Source organism: Hemicordylus capensis, chromosome 1 (assembly GCF_027244095.1).
Source record: "Hemicordylus capensis ecotype Gifberg chromosome 1, rHemCap1.1.pri, whole genome shotgun sequence".
NCBI lineage: Eukaryota > Metazoa > Chordata > Lepidosauria > Squamata > Cordylidae > Hemicordylus > Hemicordylus capensis.
The window spans coordinates 162,510,605-162,529,090 of record NC_069657.1 but is presented as its reverse complement, the minus strand read 5'-3'; the positions used below and the strand labels follow the sequence as shown (position 1 = coordinate 162,529,090).

Genomic DNA, 18,486 nt, shown 5'->3' with positions numbered 1-18,486 from the left:
GTTTACTTCAAGCCATTTGATCTCCCCTCTTTAAGTTCACATATTCTGCAACAAGTGCCAATTTTACTTACAGTATATTTGAAAAATACTACTGTGTCTTTCGGTCAGTCACTTTTCTTGTGCTACTTCCCAGGGCCGGACTGGGGGCACTGAGAGGGTGGTGGGATGTATGTGGGGAGAGCACCGAGTCTTGAGCAGAATGGGTAATTCAGGGTGGGAGTTGGGGCGCAGGGGTGCCACGTGGGTAGGGCGCACCGGGAATATGCCCTGTTGCCCTGTGGGCCAATCCGACCCTGCTGCTTCAGGCTCAGATCAGTATGGCAAGAGCAGTTCACAGCCAGGAAGAGGAGTAGGCAGTATGCCTGGCTGAGCTGAGCTGCATGTAAGCATGCAGTCATTTATCCAAAGTGTGCAGGTATGTGTTGACAGTCAAACGAGACACACTCTAAAGTGGTTGTGCCTGCTGGGGAGCTGAGCTATTTTTAAAATAAAGCACAGCATTTCTGTCTATGGGGCTGAGATGTTCTTTAATAGAAGGGTTGTCCCATAATAGCAATAGCAATAGCAATAGCAATAGCAATAGCAATAGCACTTACATGTATATACCGCTTTATAGCCAGAGCTCTCTAAGCGGTTTACAATGATTTATCATATTGCCCCCAACATTCTGGGTACTCATTTTACCGACCTCGGAAGGATGGAAGGCTGAGTCAACCTTGAGCCCCTGGTCAGGATCGAACTTGTAACCTTCTAGTCACTTGTAACTTGTAACCTTCTTTTGTAACCCATAAGATATTGGGTGGAGACTAGAGAGCTGGCAACCATTATTGGGGCTGACAGAACAGCCCTGAGCATTATAAAACAAAACAAAACCCAAAGCTCAATAAATATTAGAGGCTTCACTAAATCGCCTGTACCTATAAGGCCCTGCTCTGTACCCTCGCAGCTGAATGAGAAATGAATAGGAAATGGTGCCTCTAAAACACAGAGACAGTATTGGGGGCGGTTTCCTCTGATGCAGAGCATTACTGATCCAGAGAGTCGGGCACGCCACAAAGAAGCGCTTTACAGGCCGATCCTATCCATGTTTTCCTCGGAAGTTCGTGTCGTTGCTGCGTTTAGCGGGGCTGCTGCCAAGCAAGGCAGGCAGCAGAGCAGACGACCGCGCGCGACACACGTTCTTAGAGTCAGAGTCGAAGATGCATGTTCCGGGGCTCACAGTCACTTATTTTTGACACGGCGCTCTCATCGATTCTACAGCGAAAGAGGGAGGGGGAAGGAATAATGCAAACCCTCCACCAGCAAACCAACCGAGGACCTAAAGCTTCAGAGGGGAAGGGAATCTCGATCGGGCCACAGAGAGTTAATAATCCCTGGACGCCTATTGGGCTGGCTGGGCGGAGATTTGCCATTCAGATCCTGTAGGAAGAAAGTTGCTGAGTCTTGGAAGGGAGTGAGAGAGAGAGAGTGGAGAGTGATCCAGGAAGGAAAGAAAGGCGAGAGCGAGCAAGAGGGAGGGAAGCACCAGCCAGATCCATGCAGAGATGTGGAAGAGAGGACTAAACCAGCAGGGCCTGGGAGAATTCCGCGGCTGAGGAGGCGACCCGACAGTCACTCACGCAGCTGTTGAGTCCCTGGCGAACAGCACGGCGGCGCTGGGAGGCGAACTAAGGCGAGGAGGATTGCCCGGGACGCTGCTATGGACGGGGCTGCTGCTGCGGCGGCGGCGTAAGGCAGCAGAGCTTCCCCCTGTCCTCTCTCTCCCCTTTGCTTTGGCTGCTCTGACCTGCTGGCTGGAGCGGGAATGCCCAGGATCGCGCCTGCTCGAGCGGCCAAGCCGATCGGTGCCGCACGCAGCTCCAGCGGTGGCCTTTGCTAGAGACAACCGCGCTGCAGAAGGAACGCTGCGCTCCTGTCTTCGCCGTAGCTGCACAAAAGACCTCGGGGGGCTTTTATTTCCCCATCTCCCGCTGCGGTCGTCATGTCCCGCGGGAGGGGGCTCCTGCCTTACCCCGCCGCTGCTGCCTACATCTGCATCCTCTCCTCCCTTTTCCACAGTGTTAGAGGTTAGTGCGCTCCTGCAAAATAATCGGAACCGAGAGAATGATATTTCAAGTAAACATACTCGGGTCATGATGAGTGGGGACTAGTGGGAAGTTAGATGTGAGTGATTAAATGAAGTTTCTTTGCAGAGTGGGAACCCCGGAACCCTGGCCGCACCAAAAACAGCCTCTAAGAGGCAATCTGAGCTTGAATGGGATGATTAAATATTTCTGCTTGACCGAATAAACAGAAGTCGGTCAGGCTAGTAAATAGCTGGAGTGAGCGTTCTATAAAGTTCGGGACGCAGTTAACTGTTGGACAAGGTACCGTCCATCTGGAGCCGCTTCCACAGCCCTGAGACTCAAAATATCAAGGTACAGTCCAGCCAAGTTAAGCGGTCGTCCGGCTCTTCCTCTGTTTGTTTACTGGGAAGTGTTTTAAAGTGCTTAACATTAGGAGGACTGTTTCTTGTTTCGGAGATGGGTTGGGGATTGGAGGCAGGCGAGTGGCCAAATGGGCTAAGCAAGCCAAGTAGCTTGGTAACCATTTGTCCAGTAAAGGTTGCAGAAGCGAAGCCAGAGAATATTGGTCGTGTGCCACATTAAAATTGCAGGTGCCAAGCACTGCCCCTGGAATGTATTTCCATAAGATTCGCTTAACCAATCTTGTTAGTGGAAAAAATAAGTTGTAAATATTTACTTACTTATTCATTCAGTTTATATACCCTCCTTCCCAAAGTGGCTCAGGGCGGTTTACATTAAAATAAAAACCACATAATAAAACAATTAAAACAAAAACATGTAACCAGATTAAAATTAAAACTAAAACTAGATATCATTAAAAGCCAGGCTAAAAAGATGGGTATTTAAGGCTTTCCTGAAGGCCTCCAAGGAAGACAATCCATTCAGGGCTTTAAAGATAATTACCAGCACTTTGTACTTTGCACGGAGACCTGTCGGCAGCCAGGGCAACTGTTTTGAGAACAGGCAAAATGTGGTCTCTCTGGGAAACCCCAGAGACCAATCTAGCTGCCGCATTTTGAACTAACTGAAGTTTCCAAACTACCCATAAAGGCAGCCCTACATAGAGCGCATTGCAGTAGTCCAACCTGGGGCTGGTGTACCACTGCTTTCAGGTCATTCTCCCCAAGGAACGGGCGGAGTTGTTGAATAAATTGTAGCTGATAAAAAGCACTCCTGGCCACAGCTTCAACCTGAGGCACCAGGGTGAGACCCAGTTCCAAGAGCACTCCCAAGCTACGAACCTGTTATTTCTGGAGGAGTGTAACCTCATCAAGAACAGGAAATTCTATCCCCTCTTGCAGATTACGATCCCCAATAATGAGCACCTCCATCTTGCTTGGATTCAGCTTCAGTTTAATATCCCTCATCCAGTCTGTAGGCAGGCATTTAAGGGGCTAATGCCATTTCCTGATATTGATGATAAGGTGAAATAGATTTGGATGTCCTCAGCATATTGATAACATGCAGCACTGAATTCCCTGATGGCCTCACCCAGTGGTTTCATGTAGATGTTAAAAAGCATTGGTGACAGAATGGAGCCCTGAGGGACTCCATATAGCAGCTCCCATTTTGAAGAGCAACCATCACCAAGCAGCTCCATCTGAAATCTTCCTGACACATAGCAGCAGAACCACTCTAAAACAGTGCTTCCTATCCCCAAATCCCTCAGGTGATCCGGAATGATGCTATGGTTATCAAAAGCCACTGAGAGATCCAAAAGAACCAGCAGATTCATACTCCCTCTGTCAATTCCCTGGCGAAGGTCATCAGGCTGACCAAGGCTGTCTTGGCCCCATAGCCCACCTTATAGCCAGTTTGAAATGGGTCTAGATAATTAGTTTATTCCAAGACCGCTTGGAGCTGGTCAGACACCACCCTCTCAATCATCTTACCCAGCCATCATGGGAGGTTGGAGACTGGCCTATAATTATCCATCTCCAAGGAATCCAGAGCGGGCTTCTTTAGAAGAGGTCTAACCACTGCCCCCTTCAAACAAAGTCACAAACTGAAAGTGGTCTTGCCAGAGGGATTACTGGACACCTCTCTAACTGGCTCTGCAGAAATATTGGAGTCCGGATCAGCCTGAATGCGAGAGATCTTTATCTGCAAATAACCCATTGATAATAAACTCTATATTCATTCCTTGCCATAAGTGATCTATGAAGTCTTCCTTTGTAGAAAATGCCGAGTTTATGCAACTGTTCATCAGTTTCTTACAAAGACCACTTCAGAAACCAGCCACCAAAGATGGGTCATGTTTATCCTGCAGCACAAAAGAGGCCTCTATGATGGGTTTTTCCATCTCAGCCAAGGAAAAGTGTATGCTGCAGAGGTGTTTATACTGGTAAAACTGTCTTTATAAGAGGGTCTTTATAAAGGAGGAGAGTTCACTCCATTTATGTGCTGGCACTTCCCGTGTTACTTTTGGAAATCGTGTTTTTAGAATGAGTATATGAAAATGGCTGGGAAATGTCCTATGATCCAGAGACTCATAATAATAAATAACCAAATGTGGGCCAGACAGCAATCTGAAGGTGGCCTGCAAAATGTGCATCTCAGCCTTGTGTCTGACTAGTTGTTCCTTACATAGGCCACAGTCAATGAGTCATTTTTATGCCAGGCAAGATCCCAGTTCTGTGCCACCCCACCCTAGAATTGGCATGACGGCAAATTAGAAATGGTTGCCGGCCATTAACAGTACTACTGCTTAAATTCCAGATTTTCACTGCTTCTACTCAGAAAATGCTGTGCCAAAAATCTACTGACTGATGCTATCCAATCAGTCATTTGCTTCTGGCTCTTCTCTCCCCCCACCCTTCACTAGATGTTTTGAATAGCTGAGTGGGTGTTAGCACATCTACAGGTACCATACCATCCTTCTCTCATCCAAGGTGTTAGGTACAAAAGAGATCCCAGTAACTCTCGCAGCAGCCCACCTTGCCTGAAGCTGGTGCTATTAAATGCCAGGTCCATAAATGCAAAGACCACAGCCATCCAGGAGGTTATCTTGGATGAGCACGCTGACATGGTGTGTATTATAGAGACCTGGGTGGATGAGGGGGGAAATGTAAGTCTCTCCCAGCTGTGCTCACCAGGTTTCCAGGTGCAGCATTAGACAAGGCAGGATGGGGGGGCGGTTGCCCTGGTTCATCGGGACACCATCCCCCTCACCAGATGCACTGTCCACTATTCTGATCAGTTTGAGTGCCTGCATGCAGTGATGGGATCACAAGACAAAGTTAGGATTCTAGGAATAGGACACCGAACCGGTTCATGCACATCCCTAAGGGGAACAGGCCCAATCTAACTCAGATGCCTGAGTTGAATCTTTCAAGTGTAATAATGGTTGCCCTTTATTTCCAAGAGCTTTTACCATCCCTGACAGAAATTATTCTCATCTGTTAGAGTGAAAGGCCAAAAGATCAGGAAACAGGTACTCCCCTCCCCCATACACATAGTTGATCCCTGTTTTCAAGAAGGGGCAGAAAAAATAAAATAAAAATAAAAACACAATATTGGAGGATAAACATGTTATAATTTATTTGTACTAACACTGAAGTGGTCCTGTCTAAAGCAACTAGTGTGGTGTAGTGGTTAGAGTGCTGGACTAAGACCGAGGAGACCCGAGTTCAAATCCCCATTCAGCCATGAGACTTGCTGAGTGACTCTGGGCCAGCCACTTCTCTCTCAGCCTAACCTGCTTCACAGAGTTGTTGTGAGGAGAAACGTAACTATGTACACCGCCCTGGGCTCCTTGGAGGCAGAGCAGAATATAAATGTTAAAAAACAACAACTGTAACAATTATTTTAGAGAGGAGAGCAGCTGGTCTTGTGTTAGCAAGCATGACTTGTCCCCCTAGCTAAGCAGGGTCTGCCCTGGTTGCATATGAATGGGAGACTTGATGTGTGAGCACTGCAAGATATTCCCCTCAGGGGATGAAGCAGCTCTGGGAAGAGCAGAAGGTTTCAAGTTCCCTCTCTGGCTTCTCCAAGATAGGACAAGATTTTTTTATTGAACCAACAAACTACCAAAGCATACAGTACGTTGCCAAAGCACAATTATATACAAAGTGGTTGTTTGTACATGATATATCTACAAAGATTTACACACAAGGATTTGGAAACCCACAAGGTTATGAAGTATATGCAGGTAGTACTGTAACTCAGGGGTGGGGGATTTCAAGGCACATCAGGTAATCGGGGGGGGGGGGGTTTACGTCCAACGTCCATTTCCACAATTTGTCCCATTGCTGTTTAGAAGAGATACTCTTGTCTTTTTGCACATAACCATACAAACTTTTCCAGAAGAGATTTACTGTCTCATCTGCGTGAACCTCTTGGTCGCGTCTTCCCTCCCTGAGAGAGACTCCTGCCTGCAACCTTGGAAAAGCCGCTGCCAGTCTGTGTAGACAATACTGAGCTAGATAGACCACTGGTCTGACTCAGTATATGGCAGTTTCCTGTGTCCTAACACACAAACAACACGGATTTCTCACTAAACAACATTTCTCTTCTCACTGTATCTTCCCAAGCTTTGAGTTGCTTTTTCTCTTTAGGTACATGCACACATATTTTTTTCTGGAATGCTTTTTGTTGTGCCCTTGCACAGTTGTACTATACACCACTTGTACTTTCTGGATATTTCAAAATCACTGTTCTTTTTGGTCAGATTACTGCCGGAAACTGCACTCTCCTTGCACGGGATGACCAGCCCTCAAAGAAAGATGGCAGTGGTGATGTCACAGCAAAGCCAACATGGCTGTTGTGGTGTGTGGCCAAATAGGCATTTTAGATGCACATGAGCAGATTTCAAGGGTGGGGAGACAAGTGACTTGTAATCATTTATTAATAAGAACAGAACAATAATTTTTTGGGAGACATCCCCATTAGTTTCACCTAGGGTGGAAACTAATGTTTCTGAAGTGAAATGGTAGAAAATATACAGCCTTTATATTTGCAAAGTCTGCTTTTAAAAATCTTACCCATTCTAGAATAACTTTGATTTTAAACAACAACAGCTTCTGGATTCTTCAAAAGCTCTGGTTCAACACCCTGCCCTCTTCAACCTTATCCTTGGATGTTGTGTACACAGGAAATCTTTAAATATCCCACCACATTTTTATGTTCCTTAAAAAGTATCAGATCTCTGTCTGCCTGTGCACCAAAAAATAACATCAGTCAAAGAAACAATATCCTCTTGGAATGGTTTACTTCTTACTCAGGGCAATTGCATATAGTAGATCAGGGCCAACAGTTTCTGGCTTGCTAAGCCTTTCATGCTCACTCCTTTTTCTGTCCACACTGTTTAACTCTGCATGAATTGCCTCAGCCAATCCCCTTTCCCAGGGTTCAGAATTATGGAGAAGAAGTGTTCAGTGAGACCTGCATTAACCCCATGTCGTCCATAGGCCATAAGTTGCCTGCTCCTGATCCAGGTCATTAAATGCCTTGCCTGTGATGTGATTACTTCTCCATTAACCCATGTTTACAAAGCTACCAAAAAGTATGTTCACAGCACACTAGCTGCCTGCCTATTTGATTTCCACTTATAATAAAAGTAATCCATTTCTGATTGCTTTTTAAAAGGCCCTCAAGACACACCTGTTTTCTCAGGCTTTTAATTAAAATTAATTTTAAACTGTATTTATTCTGTGAAATTGTTTTAATTGTGTTTATTCTGGTTTTATATTTTGTATTTTAAATTATGTACACTGCCTAGAGATACACGTATTGGGCAGTAGATAGATAGACAGTATTTCTAGATGATATCCCAAAATGCAGTATTGGTAGTTTGGGCATCTACCATATTGGGACAGATCGAAGTGTTTCAATAAAATAGCAACATTTTACATTTGTGGTGCCCACAGTGCTGCCCACAGCCATGTGGGAATCATGTGAGAAGATCTTATGTGACTGGGAACTGCAATCTGGCCACCTGGATGAGGCTGACTGTGTCAGTCTTTTCCTGGAAATCAATGTGTTGATTTCCATTTCAAACTGGCTTTCGGGCGGGCTCTGTGGAGACTGTCTTGGTTGGCCTGATGGATGATCTCCAATTAGGAATCGACAGAAGGAGTGTGACTTCGTTGGTCCTTTTGGATCTCTCGGCGGCTTTCAATACTACCAACTTCTGGAGTGTCTGAATGGGTTGGGGGTGGGAGGCACCGCTCATACCTCTCAGGCAGATTCCAGATGGTGTCCCTTGGAAAGTGTTGCTTTTCAAACTCTGAACTTTTATATGGTGTCCCCCAGGGCTCCATAATGTCTCCAATGCCTTTTAACATCCATGTGAAACCACTGGGAGAGATCATCAGGAGATTGGGTGCAGGGTATTATCAGTATGCTGATGACACCCAAATCTATTTCTCCATATCGGCATCAGAAGAAGAAGGCATAACCTCCCTAAGTGCCTGCTTGGAAGCAGTGATGGGCTAGATGAGGGCTAACAAACTGAGACTGAATCCAGATAAGACAGTAGGAGGGATGTGCACAAAACTGGAAAACCTGGTTTGGTTCAAGTCAAACTGGACTTGAACCAAACTGGGTCTGGCTTGGTTTTGTGCACATGTGAACTGGGCCCACTTCAACTTGAATTCAACTGTGTTTGAGTGGGGAGGGTTTGAGGCCGTACTGGTAAAGGGGGAACCAGAGGGCCTAAAGAATAAGAGTTGGAATGGGAGGGAAGTAAAAATTTATCTTCGATTCTTGGAAGTGGTAGCGGGGAACCACCACCCCCAGAGCCATTTTGGGCCAATTTCAGGCCGCTGCACCTGCATGGTGGCAAAAATTGGTCTTGTGCATGCATGGCGGCCATCTTTTTGTCACCGCACACATGCAGAGGCCTGAAATGGGCCAGAAATGGGCCTGTCGTGGCAAATTGAAGGTAAAGTTTTACCATATTCCCCTTTACCAGTAATTTTTGAGCTAGTTTTAACTGAACCGGGCCCAGTTCAGCTCAACCTGAACCCCCCTGAGCCGAACGGCTCGAAGTTGAGCCGGCTTATATACCCCTGTAAGACAGAGGTACTTATTGTGTGGGGTCGGAATTTGGGTCGGAATTTGGGAGACAATTTTGATCTGCTGGTTCTGGATGGGGTCACACTTCCCCAGAAGGAACAGGTACGTGGTCTGGGAGTGTTTCAGGATCCTAAACTCTTCCTGGTATCCCAGATTGAAGCAGTGGCCAGAGGTGCTTTCTGTCAGCTTCGGCTGATATGCCAGCTGTGTCCATTTCTTGAGATAAACGACCTTAGAACAGTGATACATATGCTGGTAACCTCCAGTCTTGATTGCTGCAATGCGCTCTATGTGGAGCTGCTTTTGTACGTAGTCCAGAATCTGCATTTGGTCCAGAATGCGGCAGCCAGGTTGGTCTCTGGGTCACCTTGGAGAGACCATGTTACTCCTATACTAAAAGAGAGACACTGTCTCCCAATACGTTTCTGGGCAAAATACAGGGTGGTGGTTATAACCTATAAAGCTCTAAACAGCTTAGGCCCAGGGCATTTAAGAGAACATCATCTTCACTAGGAGTCCCATCATCCATTGAGATAATCTGGTGAGAGGTTCATCTGCAGTTGCCACCAGCTCATCTGGTGGCTACACAGGGATGGGCATTCTCAGTTGCTGCCTTGAGACTCTGGAATGCATTCCCTCCTGAAATAAGAGCCTCCCCATCTCTGACAACTTTTAACAAGTCTCTAAAGACTTGTTTTTTCACCCAAGCTTTTTAAAACTGGATTGTAGTTTTGATTTGTTTTAAGGTTTTTATTTTTCATCTGTTCTATGTTGTAAACCACCCAGAGACTGAAGTTTGGGGCGGTCTACAAATTAAATAAATAAATAAACAAATGTGTGTGCACGCTCTCTCTCTTTCTTCTCCACCCACCCTCCTCAACTCCTACTCCCTATATGCACACTTCATATGGGCTGCTTCATATTTCAGAGAAGCAATTGCTGTGTGGCTCATAATTGATATGCAGCTAAAGGTCAGGAAAACTGTAATTATTGTGACATGGAAAGGTTGTCACATGCAAATTGCTGTGGACAATGGTCGTGGCAGAGTTACAAAACAGGTAATATAGAGTTGCTGTATTCAAAACATTATTGTACTTCTCATCTTTTCAACCAGTTGAAGGGAGCTCTTGTATTTGTGTAACTTTTTGAGGTTTTTCTTCCTAAAAAGCATGTCGGATGGATGGCATTTATATGAAACATTTGGAGCTGATGGTGGGAAGGAACAACAATTTAGTTTTTCCTGTTAGGGGAAAACATTGCTTGGTTCTGAGCAGGGTGGATTTGATTTAAATCAAACTGATTTAAATCATGATTTAAATCACGATTTAAATCACTAGCAGGGTGGATAAAAATCAATGATTTTTTTTAAAAAAATCAAAAAAATCTGATTTAAATAAAAAAATCCGATTTAAATCAAAAAAATCCGATTTAAATCAAAAAAATCTGATTTTTTTGATTTTTTTTAAAAAAATCATTGATTTTTATCCACCCTGCTAGTGATTTAAATCATGATTTAAATCATGATTTAAATCAGTTTGATTTAAATCAAATCCACCCTGGTTCTGAGCATACATGTGCTCGATGGTAGTTGATACTACACTTCAGCACTTCTAGTATCTTTAAGCTTCATTTAGCTCTTTCTAAGACAAAATGAAGTTGTAAACTGTTCAGGGGTTCTCTTCCTCGGATTCCCAGACATTGTTGGACTACAGCTCTCGTCATCCTACATATATTCTACATATGTATATCCTACATATACATATTTAGCCACTATGACGAGAGACATACAGCTCTCGTCATAGTGGCTAAAGGCCATTGGTCTAAGCTTTGTATATAGCACACTGAGTAAACTTCAGTGTCAGTATCATGTTACTGGTTTATCTTGTGTGGGGGGGTGGCTGAGTTGGAATCACCTTGGCAGGCACTGAATTGTAGCTATCTCTCTCGTGGTGTATACAGGATTCTAGAAATCAGAGTTTTCATTCACAAAGCGGCGTGCTCGTCCTTATGGTTGTGCTAAAGTACTTGAACATTGTGTGGGCAGTGTCTCCTCAAGGCTCAGAAGCAGAGCTTAACTATTAATTCAGAAACAAGCTCTACTAAGTTCAGTGGGACTTACTAACAGTAAATGTGCAGAGGATTGTAGCCCTAGTCCCAGGACATGTTTCCAGTGTAGCTGATTCTGCACTCTGGAGTTCTGTGATCAGATGAATATCTGCATGGTATCCCTAGTCATATATGGCATCCATCTTTAAGTGTTGGAGGCTGGCAGGCATGGCTAGCCATCTTTCCTCCGGCTGCTGGGGTTGAGTTATCAGCTCTGTAATAACGCATTTAACTCGAGGCAACTGCTATTGAAGCAGTAGGGATGCTTTTATGTTTCTTCTGAAAGGCTTTTTAAAATAGCAGCACTTTTGAAAATGCGTGCGTATAACATTCTTCCTCTTTTCATGTTTCCACATTGGGCTTTTAAAAAGCAAGATAACAGTTGAGTGGCTTTAGTTCCATATTCATGGATTTCCATTTGTGCATGTTTACATTTTAGCAAGTCACATTAACCACGGATGCATTATAGTACTGAGCGTCCTGTGGCAAAGGGCTATACAACTTTATAGGTGTTCTTAGTATTTGCTTTCTTTATAGGGCCTATCATGGAGCTTCTAGATACTGCTGTAGTTGTGAATCTAGAACAGGGTTCACTGCTGATATACCAATACATGAAATAAAATACAAGCATGGAGATGGCAAGTTGCTTATCACTGAGGTGTAATCAAGAGAACTGTAGGCTGGAATGCTGCTGTAAACTTGAGATTTTAATGGCATTCTTAGCAATATCATTTACATATTATTTCTATGAACATTTTGAATACTGGGCTACAGCTGGTGGGCTTGTAGCCCATATTTTGTTGCAACTGATCTTCAGAATTCTGGAACTTTTAACCTCCTGCGGGCCAAATATTTGAATAAGGTTCTAACATATCTCACACACACACTCTCACACACAACATAAACAGAAACAAAAGCAACTTATACTTGGAAATAAAGAAAGAGTGGTTTTCTTGGTCTTCATCTTGTTTACCTTCTGAACCTTAACTTACTGTTGTCATCCTAGTATCCATAAATCCAAGCTAGAAATATGAGAATTTCATCTGGAAACACACCCCTAGCCTTTCTAACCACCTTAAATGTAAAGTTGGGGGTAGAATGCTGATGAAAATGCTTCTAGAGACTGGCTAATTTTATGCGGTTAAAATGACATTAACATGGACAAGGAGTCAGGGCATTTTCTGCCAGGCTTAAAAGTAGAAGAGCAAGAAAATTATTTGAACCAATTATTTCTTCAAAGTCCTCTTCTGCAGCGTTGTATTTATTATTTCTGTGGTGCTCCAAAATGATGAGCTGTACAGCATTAAAAGGTGACAAACTCTTTCCACAGGTACAAAATATTATATGGATAGGAAATGAATTATAGAGAGAAGGAAACACAAGGAAGGGGGAAATGGGAAGCCAAAGCAAAGGTAGTTTTAAAAAGATGAGGTTTTAAGGGCTATTTAAAAAGGTGTGGTGATAAATCATGAGGGACAGCAAAAAAAGTCCTGCATGTACAGATCTAGCATACACAGCTGAGTTTGGATTTAGAGAGAACTTTTCAGCCACCACTTGTATAAAGAAATGGTGATGGATGTCTTCAGCCCTTGCATCTTGTTTCATTGTTGACTAATACACACCTGCTAATCTTATTTTTTGACACAATCATCAGAGCTTCAAATGATTCAAGCAGCCAACGCCCAAGTCTTGCGTTTTCAAATATCAGCAATATTTGAAAGCATTACAGTAAAAGCATTGCAATTGGCTCTAATAAGAAATTGGGAAGCTCTTGCTAATGAGGAATTTGAACACTTCAGCCACAAATATCATTGTCCACCCAATCTGCATTCTCAGTCATTTCTCTTTGTAACTACAACTGCTTGTAATAAGGAAAGATATGGAGGAAGTTAACCAGTACTTTTGTTAACCTATTGAAGGTAGCTCGGTGGGATTTTGTATGTTTCCAAAGAGGTGGCTGTATTGTAGGTAGGGATGTGCCCAAACTGGTTTGATGCCTCTTTAGGGAAGCGCCGAACCAGCTTGGAATCCCACATTTGAACTAGTTCAGCGGGGCGGGGATCAGTTCCTTTTAAAATCAGGTAAGCAGATCCATACCTGCTCCTGCACTGCCCGACTGCTTTCCTGGGAGTGGCGCCCACTTTCCAAAAGGCCGTGCGTGGCTACAGCACTGCTCCCAGCAGCCTGCATGCCGACGCCACACATGCTGCAGCCACACGCGGCCTTTTGGAAAGTGGGTGCTGTGCCCAGAAAAGTGGTGAGGCAGTGGAGGAGCAGGTAAGGACTTGCTCACCTGCTTTTTAAAGGAACCGATCCCCACCCCAATTGCAGCTGCCTGAACAAGTTCAGGCACATTCCTAGTTATAGGCTATTACAGCAGGAGCAATCAAGAGTCTTGTAGCCTCTTAAGGATTGAAAAAAGCACAGATTTCATGGACTTGCTCTATATCCATATATGCTTGTGTGTGTGCATGCCTTCAACTGAGGATAGTGCTTCATTTACCTGATAATATGTATTCCAGAAAAGCTTTTGCTACGATAAATTAGTTTGACTTTAAGATAGTACAAGACTCATTGCTGTTTCTATCTGTATGTCATTGAACTGATACCTTAGTATGGAAAAATACCACAGTGGGTTTAGAAACCAGCCTTGGGTCATTTCTCCTTAGACTGCATAGTGGCACTCTAGTGTCAAGTAGATTAATTTAATTAGATATTGACAGTGCACTGAATCTGTTGGGCTGAATATATATGTGCACTGGAAAATAGAAATATCAATAATATTGACTAGTCTTGTCTCATCTACAGATATAATTACCTTACAGTTGCCTACAAGTAAAGCAGCTCCTCTACATTTCCGATTTTAGATTGGAAGCCTGTGAGCAAGATCTGTTGATTTTTAATTTTACTTTCTACTGTGCCTAGGTTCTTAGGTGCTTCAGAAATAATGTTTAAAGGCTTGAATACAGTGTGATGATTAATAGATATATGTGAGCTTGTAGCTTGATCTATAACCCAATCATTAAAGCACTACAGTTTAGCCTGCATGGAACTGGATTCACATTGTGCTCCAAACTTGGAACTGAATGCAAATGCTTGGAACCTTCCATCAGAACAACCAGTCAAGCTGGTTGTTTTGATGGAACAAAATCTGAATATTCCGTGTTTTCCAAGCACCACCCCGGTGCCCCTCCCCTCCCCCGCCGACTGGCCCCAGGCCCTGACCAGCCTGCAACCTCCACCATACAGATCAAGTTGGTTTGCAAGACAACAAGCCAACCAAGAAGCAAGCCAACTGGAAGCCAGCACCAAAACCAGTCAACAAGGTGGGGAGGTCGCGGGTCAGTCAGTAAGGTGGGGAGGCAGCATGCCATTGCTGGGGGAGGTTATGCTGTTATCCTATGAGGAGTCAAACACGGAGGAAGCAGGATTGCATCTTAGGTCAAGAATATGACTGGATTTTTTTTAAAAAATGGACAAGTTAATGAAGGAATATTTGAAGATTTGTGTACCAGCTGCCGCCGCCTTGTTTTCAGAGTTCATATGAAGTTATTGATGAGAAATCATGAAGAAATAGCCTTGTGACTACATATTGCTTCCTTAATTATGAAGCAATATTAAAAAAAAATTGGTTGCAAATATATATAAAATCAGGGACTGATGTCCAGACTGGGAGTGCATTGGTGCAACAGTGTTGAATTCCAGACTAAAGTTGTGCCATCACATGCACAAGGGAAAAGGGCAGTTTTTGCCAACCTCCCCTCTGAAGCTCAGTATGCATCACAAAAACAGGAACCTTAGGAACTTGCAGGTCCCCAAGGAATGGCCCTTTCCCCTTCTCGTGTGACGGCGCAGTGCTAGTTTGGATGTCAGCCAGAGTGTTTTCTTAGAATCTGCCTTGGGCATTTTCCAGGATAAACAAATCATCCTACTTAACATGGATATCCTGTGGAAATTATTCTTTAAAAAATAATTCATTATTATTTATTCATTAAAAAATAAGTAAGTCAGAAGTAAATCAGTTGTGTAAATTGCTTGTGTGTTTTGGACATGACATGAATAAGGAAGGCCTCTGCGATTAAAAGGTCCATTTCAAATCAACAGAATTCACTGCCCTTCTCTTCAACAAAAATCCATTCAGACTGCAAGCGTTTCTACAACACGGTGTATTATGACTTCCTGTTACAGCTGATTAAAACAGATAAATGACTAGCAAAATTGGCAGTTTATTTTCAAGTTGTATGGTTCTGTATTCTAGGGGAAATTCTGGATAGATTGGTTCACATATACAGTGATGTTAGCGCAAGCAGCTCTCAGACCTGCTACAGCTTCTGTGCTGAGCCTGCTGGAAAGGTGTAGTTGAGGTGGAGGGGGTGAGCCCCGAAACGGGGTGAAGGACTTCTGCCAATGGAGTCCACCTGGTTTCGAGGTTCTCCCCGCTAACTGCAATGTAGCCTATGTTGTTGCTGAGGTTCTCTCAACTCTTGGCAGGGCCTTTTCAGCAGGTTCAGCAGTCTGCAGTGGCACAGAAGATTGCTTGTGTTAACCCTCTTCTTCCACTGGCATTGATATGTATGTGAACTGTCCTTATTTAAATAGCTGAATGACAACCAGAATTCCTGCAAACAGGCTTCAAAGAGAGACAAACCAGCCCATCATAGGTTGCAGTCTGCACACAAGTGGATTGTTTATGTTCTATTGAGTGTCATTTATAAAGCACCTTCAATGTGCTAACAACTCATTAATGCTTCTACAACACTGCAAACAGAGCGGAGGAAATCCCAGGCATCTGGTGCCTGTGTGCCTAGAAAACTAAAGTTGGTGCCTAGATATTTGAAATATTAACTCCAAACAAACAAGACGGACAGCTAAAAGTGTTACCATTTGTGCCTAGGATTCCATTCTTTCTCCAGTGTAGGCAGTACTTAAGGTGTTCACCACCCCCTCCCCCAAGCAGGGCTCCTTTATCTTTTGAGCCCTGTTCAGATGCTGTGTTGTTTGTGTGTACAGGTGTCTGTATAAATGAACACAGTTTTTGTGTGGGTGACTGTACGTGTGTTCATTTTAAAAGTGAATCTCGGTACAGGCCCCTTCAAATGCAGGGTACAGATAAGAAGGGTACCACTACATGTGTGTTGAATGTAATGTGTGGATAAGCATACAGATTGGATGTGAGTTGGATAGGGTTTTAATGTCTGCATAACCAGCAGAAACCAACAGGAAAGGCACAGCTTTTGAGTTTCTGTCTTTCATAATGCTGTTTTAGAGGCACAGGAGTCCTACCAGAAAAACAGTCAAAGTTAGCACAAGTTTTTCTGGTGGGAAACAGTCTGGAAGGGAGTGATTTTTCCACAGACATGCAATGAAGCAAATATGAATTTGGCAGTCTCCTTGAGCTGAACTCTTTGCACTGTAGAGGATTTGGTAGTCTAAAGGAGTGGGGGCTTCAGCACAATGGGATTCTCCTGAGACTGGGCTGTCTGAAAGTGGCCAGTGTATAGTGAATTGAGTGACCAGATTCCTTTTATCCCAGAATGCAGCTTGCTACAAATGTGGATGCCATTGAGTTGCTCAAGAGCTGTTTGGGTGTCTTCACTTCAGGACTCTACATCCATAGTGGCTGCATTCCTAACAGTTATTTGTCCAAATGTCTAAAGAAAGTGTTTTTATAACTTCTTAGGACAGTGTTTTGTTTTTTCTTCTCAAGTGTGAAAATAAGAATCCACCTTCTCTTGGGGTGAATAAATACAGGCTCTTTTTAAAAGCAAATCAATCTCCCCAGATTGGTTTGGGATCCAATATATCCCTTTTATTTGAATAAAACTAGCAGTAATCACCCAGCTATTTCTCAAGCCTTTTTCTCAGTTTCTTTCTGTTACTCTTTGAAGGTGTCAATATTTGCACGAAGGGCAGTGCTACCTCCTGTGAAGAGTGCTTGCTTGTTCATCCCAAGTGTGCTTGGTGTTTTAAAGAGGTAAGTTGTCACTTTTTCTTTGGTCCTTTTTAACATGTAAAACTGCACTTAAATGTATACTCTAGCCCTTGTTAAGTGGGCAAAGAAGCACTTTTTAAAGTGGTGGTCCTCTTATACTGTATTAGCACGGGGAGAGCCACTGTTAAATATTCAGACCAGCATGACATGTTTCCAGTGATCATTACTGGTGTAATGATCATTACCGGTGTGTCCTTTGTGTTTCTTTTTAGATGTTGAGTCCCTTTGATAAGTGGCACAGCGGGGAAATGCTTGACTATCAAGCAGAAGTTTGCCGGTTTGAATCCCCGCTGCTACTATATCGGGCAGCTGCGATACAGGAAGATGCTGAAAGGCATCATCTCATACTGCATGGGAGGAGGCAATGGTAAACCCCTCCTATATTCTACCAAAGAAAACCACAGGGCTCTGTGGTCGCCAGGAGTTGACACCGACTCGACGGCACACTTTACCTTTTACCCTTTGATCCAGAGAACCATTTTCTTATTACTTTTGCTGTGCAAACCGCTTTGAGAACTCTTTTGCTGATAAGTGGAATATAAATATTATTATAAAGACGAGCTGACATCCAGACTAGTGTTGCACTAGCTCAAGGAGTTTGCTGAGTTGCACAATTGTGATGCTCCAAGATGTTGTGCAACTGCTGGGGGAAGACCTTGAGCCCTTTCTCACGATCAGTGAGAAAGGGCTCGAAGGAGAGCGGGGAGGAAGGCTGCTAGCACTTAGCTCCCCACAGATGCCCCCTCTGTCCTTGCTGGGTGGGCAGATCACCCACCCAGACAATTGCCGGCTGCACCCAACAGCGCAGAGGGCTGGGAAGCATCGCCTCCCCCTTGAAACTCCCATAATGCACCACATGTGTACGTGGTGCATTATAGGGACACACACACCCCGATGCCAGCCTGGAGCCCCACAGTCTCCCAGTCCCTGCTGCAAGCAGATGATCAAGAAAATGGGGCTAAGAGAGCACTAGCTCTCTTAACCCCATTTAAGAGGGTGGCCTCTTTATGGGTGCTGCCGCCAGGAGCCGCAGAGCTCTTGGCAGTTCTTATGATCAGCAAAGACCGGATTTCCTAGCCTAGTTTAGGCTGATTGTAAGAATAGCCTCCTTCTCTATGACACATGCTGTGCAGCTTGCTGTACAACACACTGAGGTCATCCACACAATCAAAAACTGGGTTTGGCAGCTGTGTGTGCTTCAGTTGTGTGGAAGCAAGGTAGTGGGGAAACCTGGGTAGCTTTTCTTCCTACTTGGCTTCCACACAATCACTTTTACCAAGGTTTTCCTTTAATCTTTCTTCCACA

At 44.0% G+C, this 18,486-nt stretch overlaps 1 protein-coding gene across 3 annotated transcripts in view; it reads left to right on the top strand.

Moving 5' to 3' along the window:
* Nucleotides 1–1,269: 1,269 nt before the first annotated feature.
* ITGB5 (integrin subunit beta 5) overlaps nt 1,270–18,486 on the top strand; it is a 108,557-nt gene continuing 91,340 nt past the window's right edge. Inside the window, exons 1-2 of one of the 3 annotated variants that reach the window (XM_053267775.1) lie at nt 1,270–2,066; nt 17,078–17,163. In XM_053267775.1, the coding sequence (XP_053123750.1) occupies nt 1,982–2,066; nt 17,078–17,163 (171 nt within the window). In that variant the 5' untranslated portion in view covers nt 1,270–1,981. Of the gene's footprint in view, nt 2,067–17,077; nt 17,164–17,530; nt 17,549–18,486 lie in introns of those variants that run through there. The other 2 variants (XM_053267793.1, XM_053267785.1) reach the window with 2 other exon arrangements.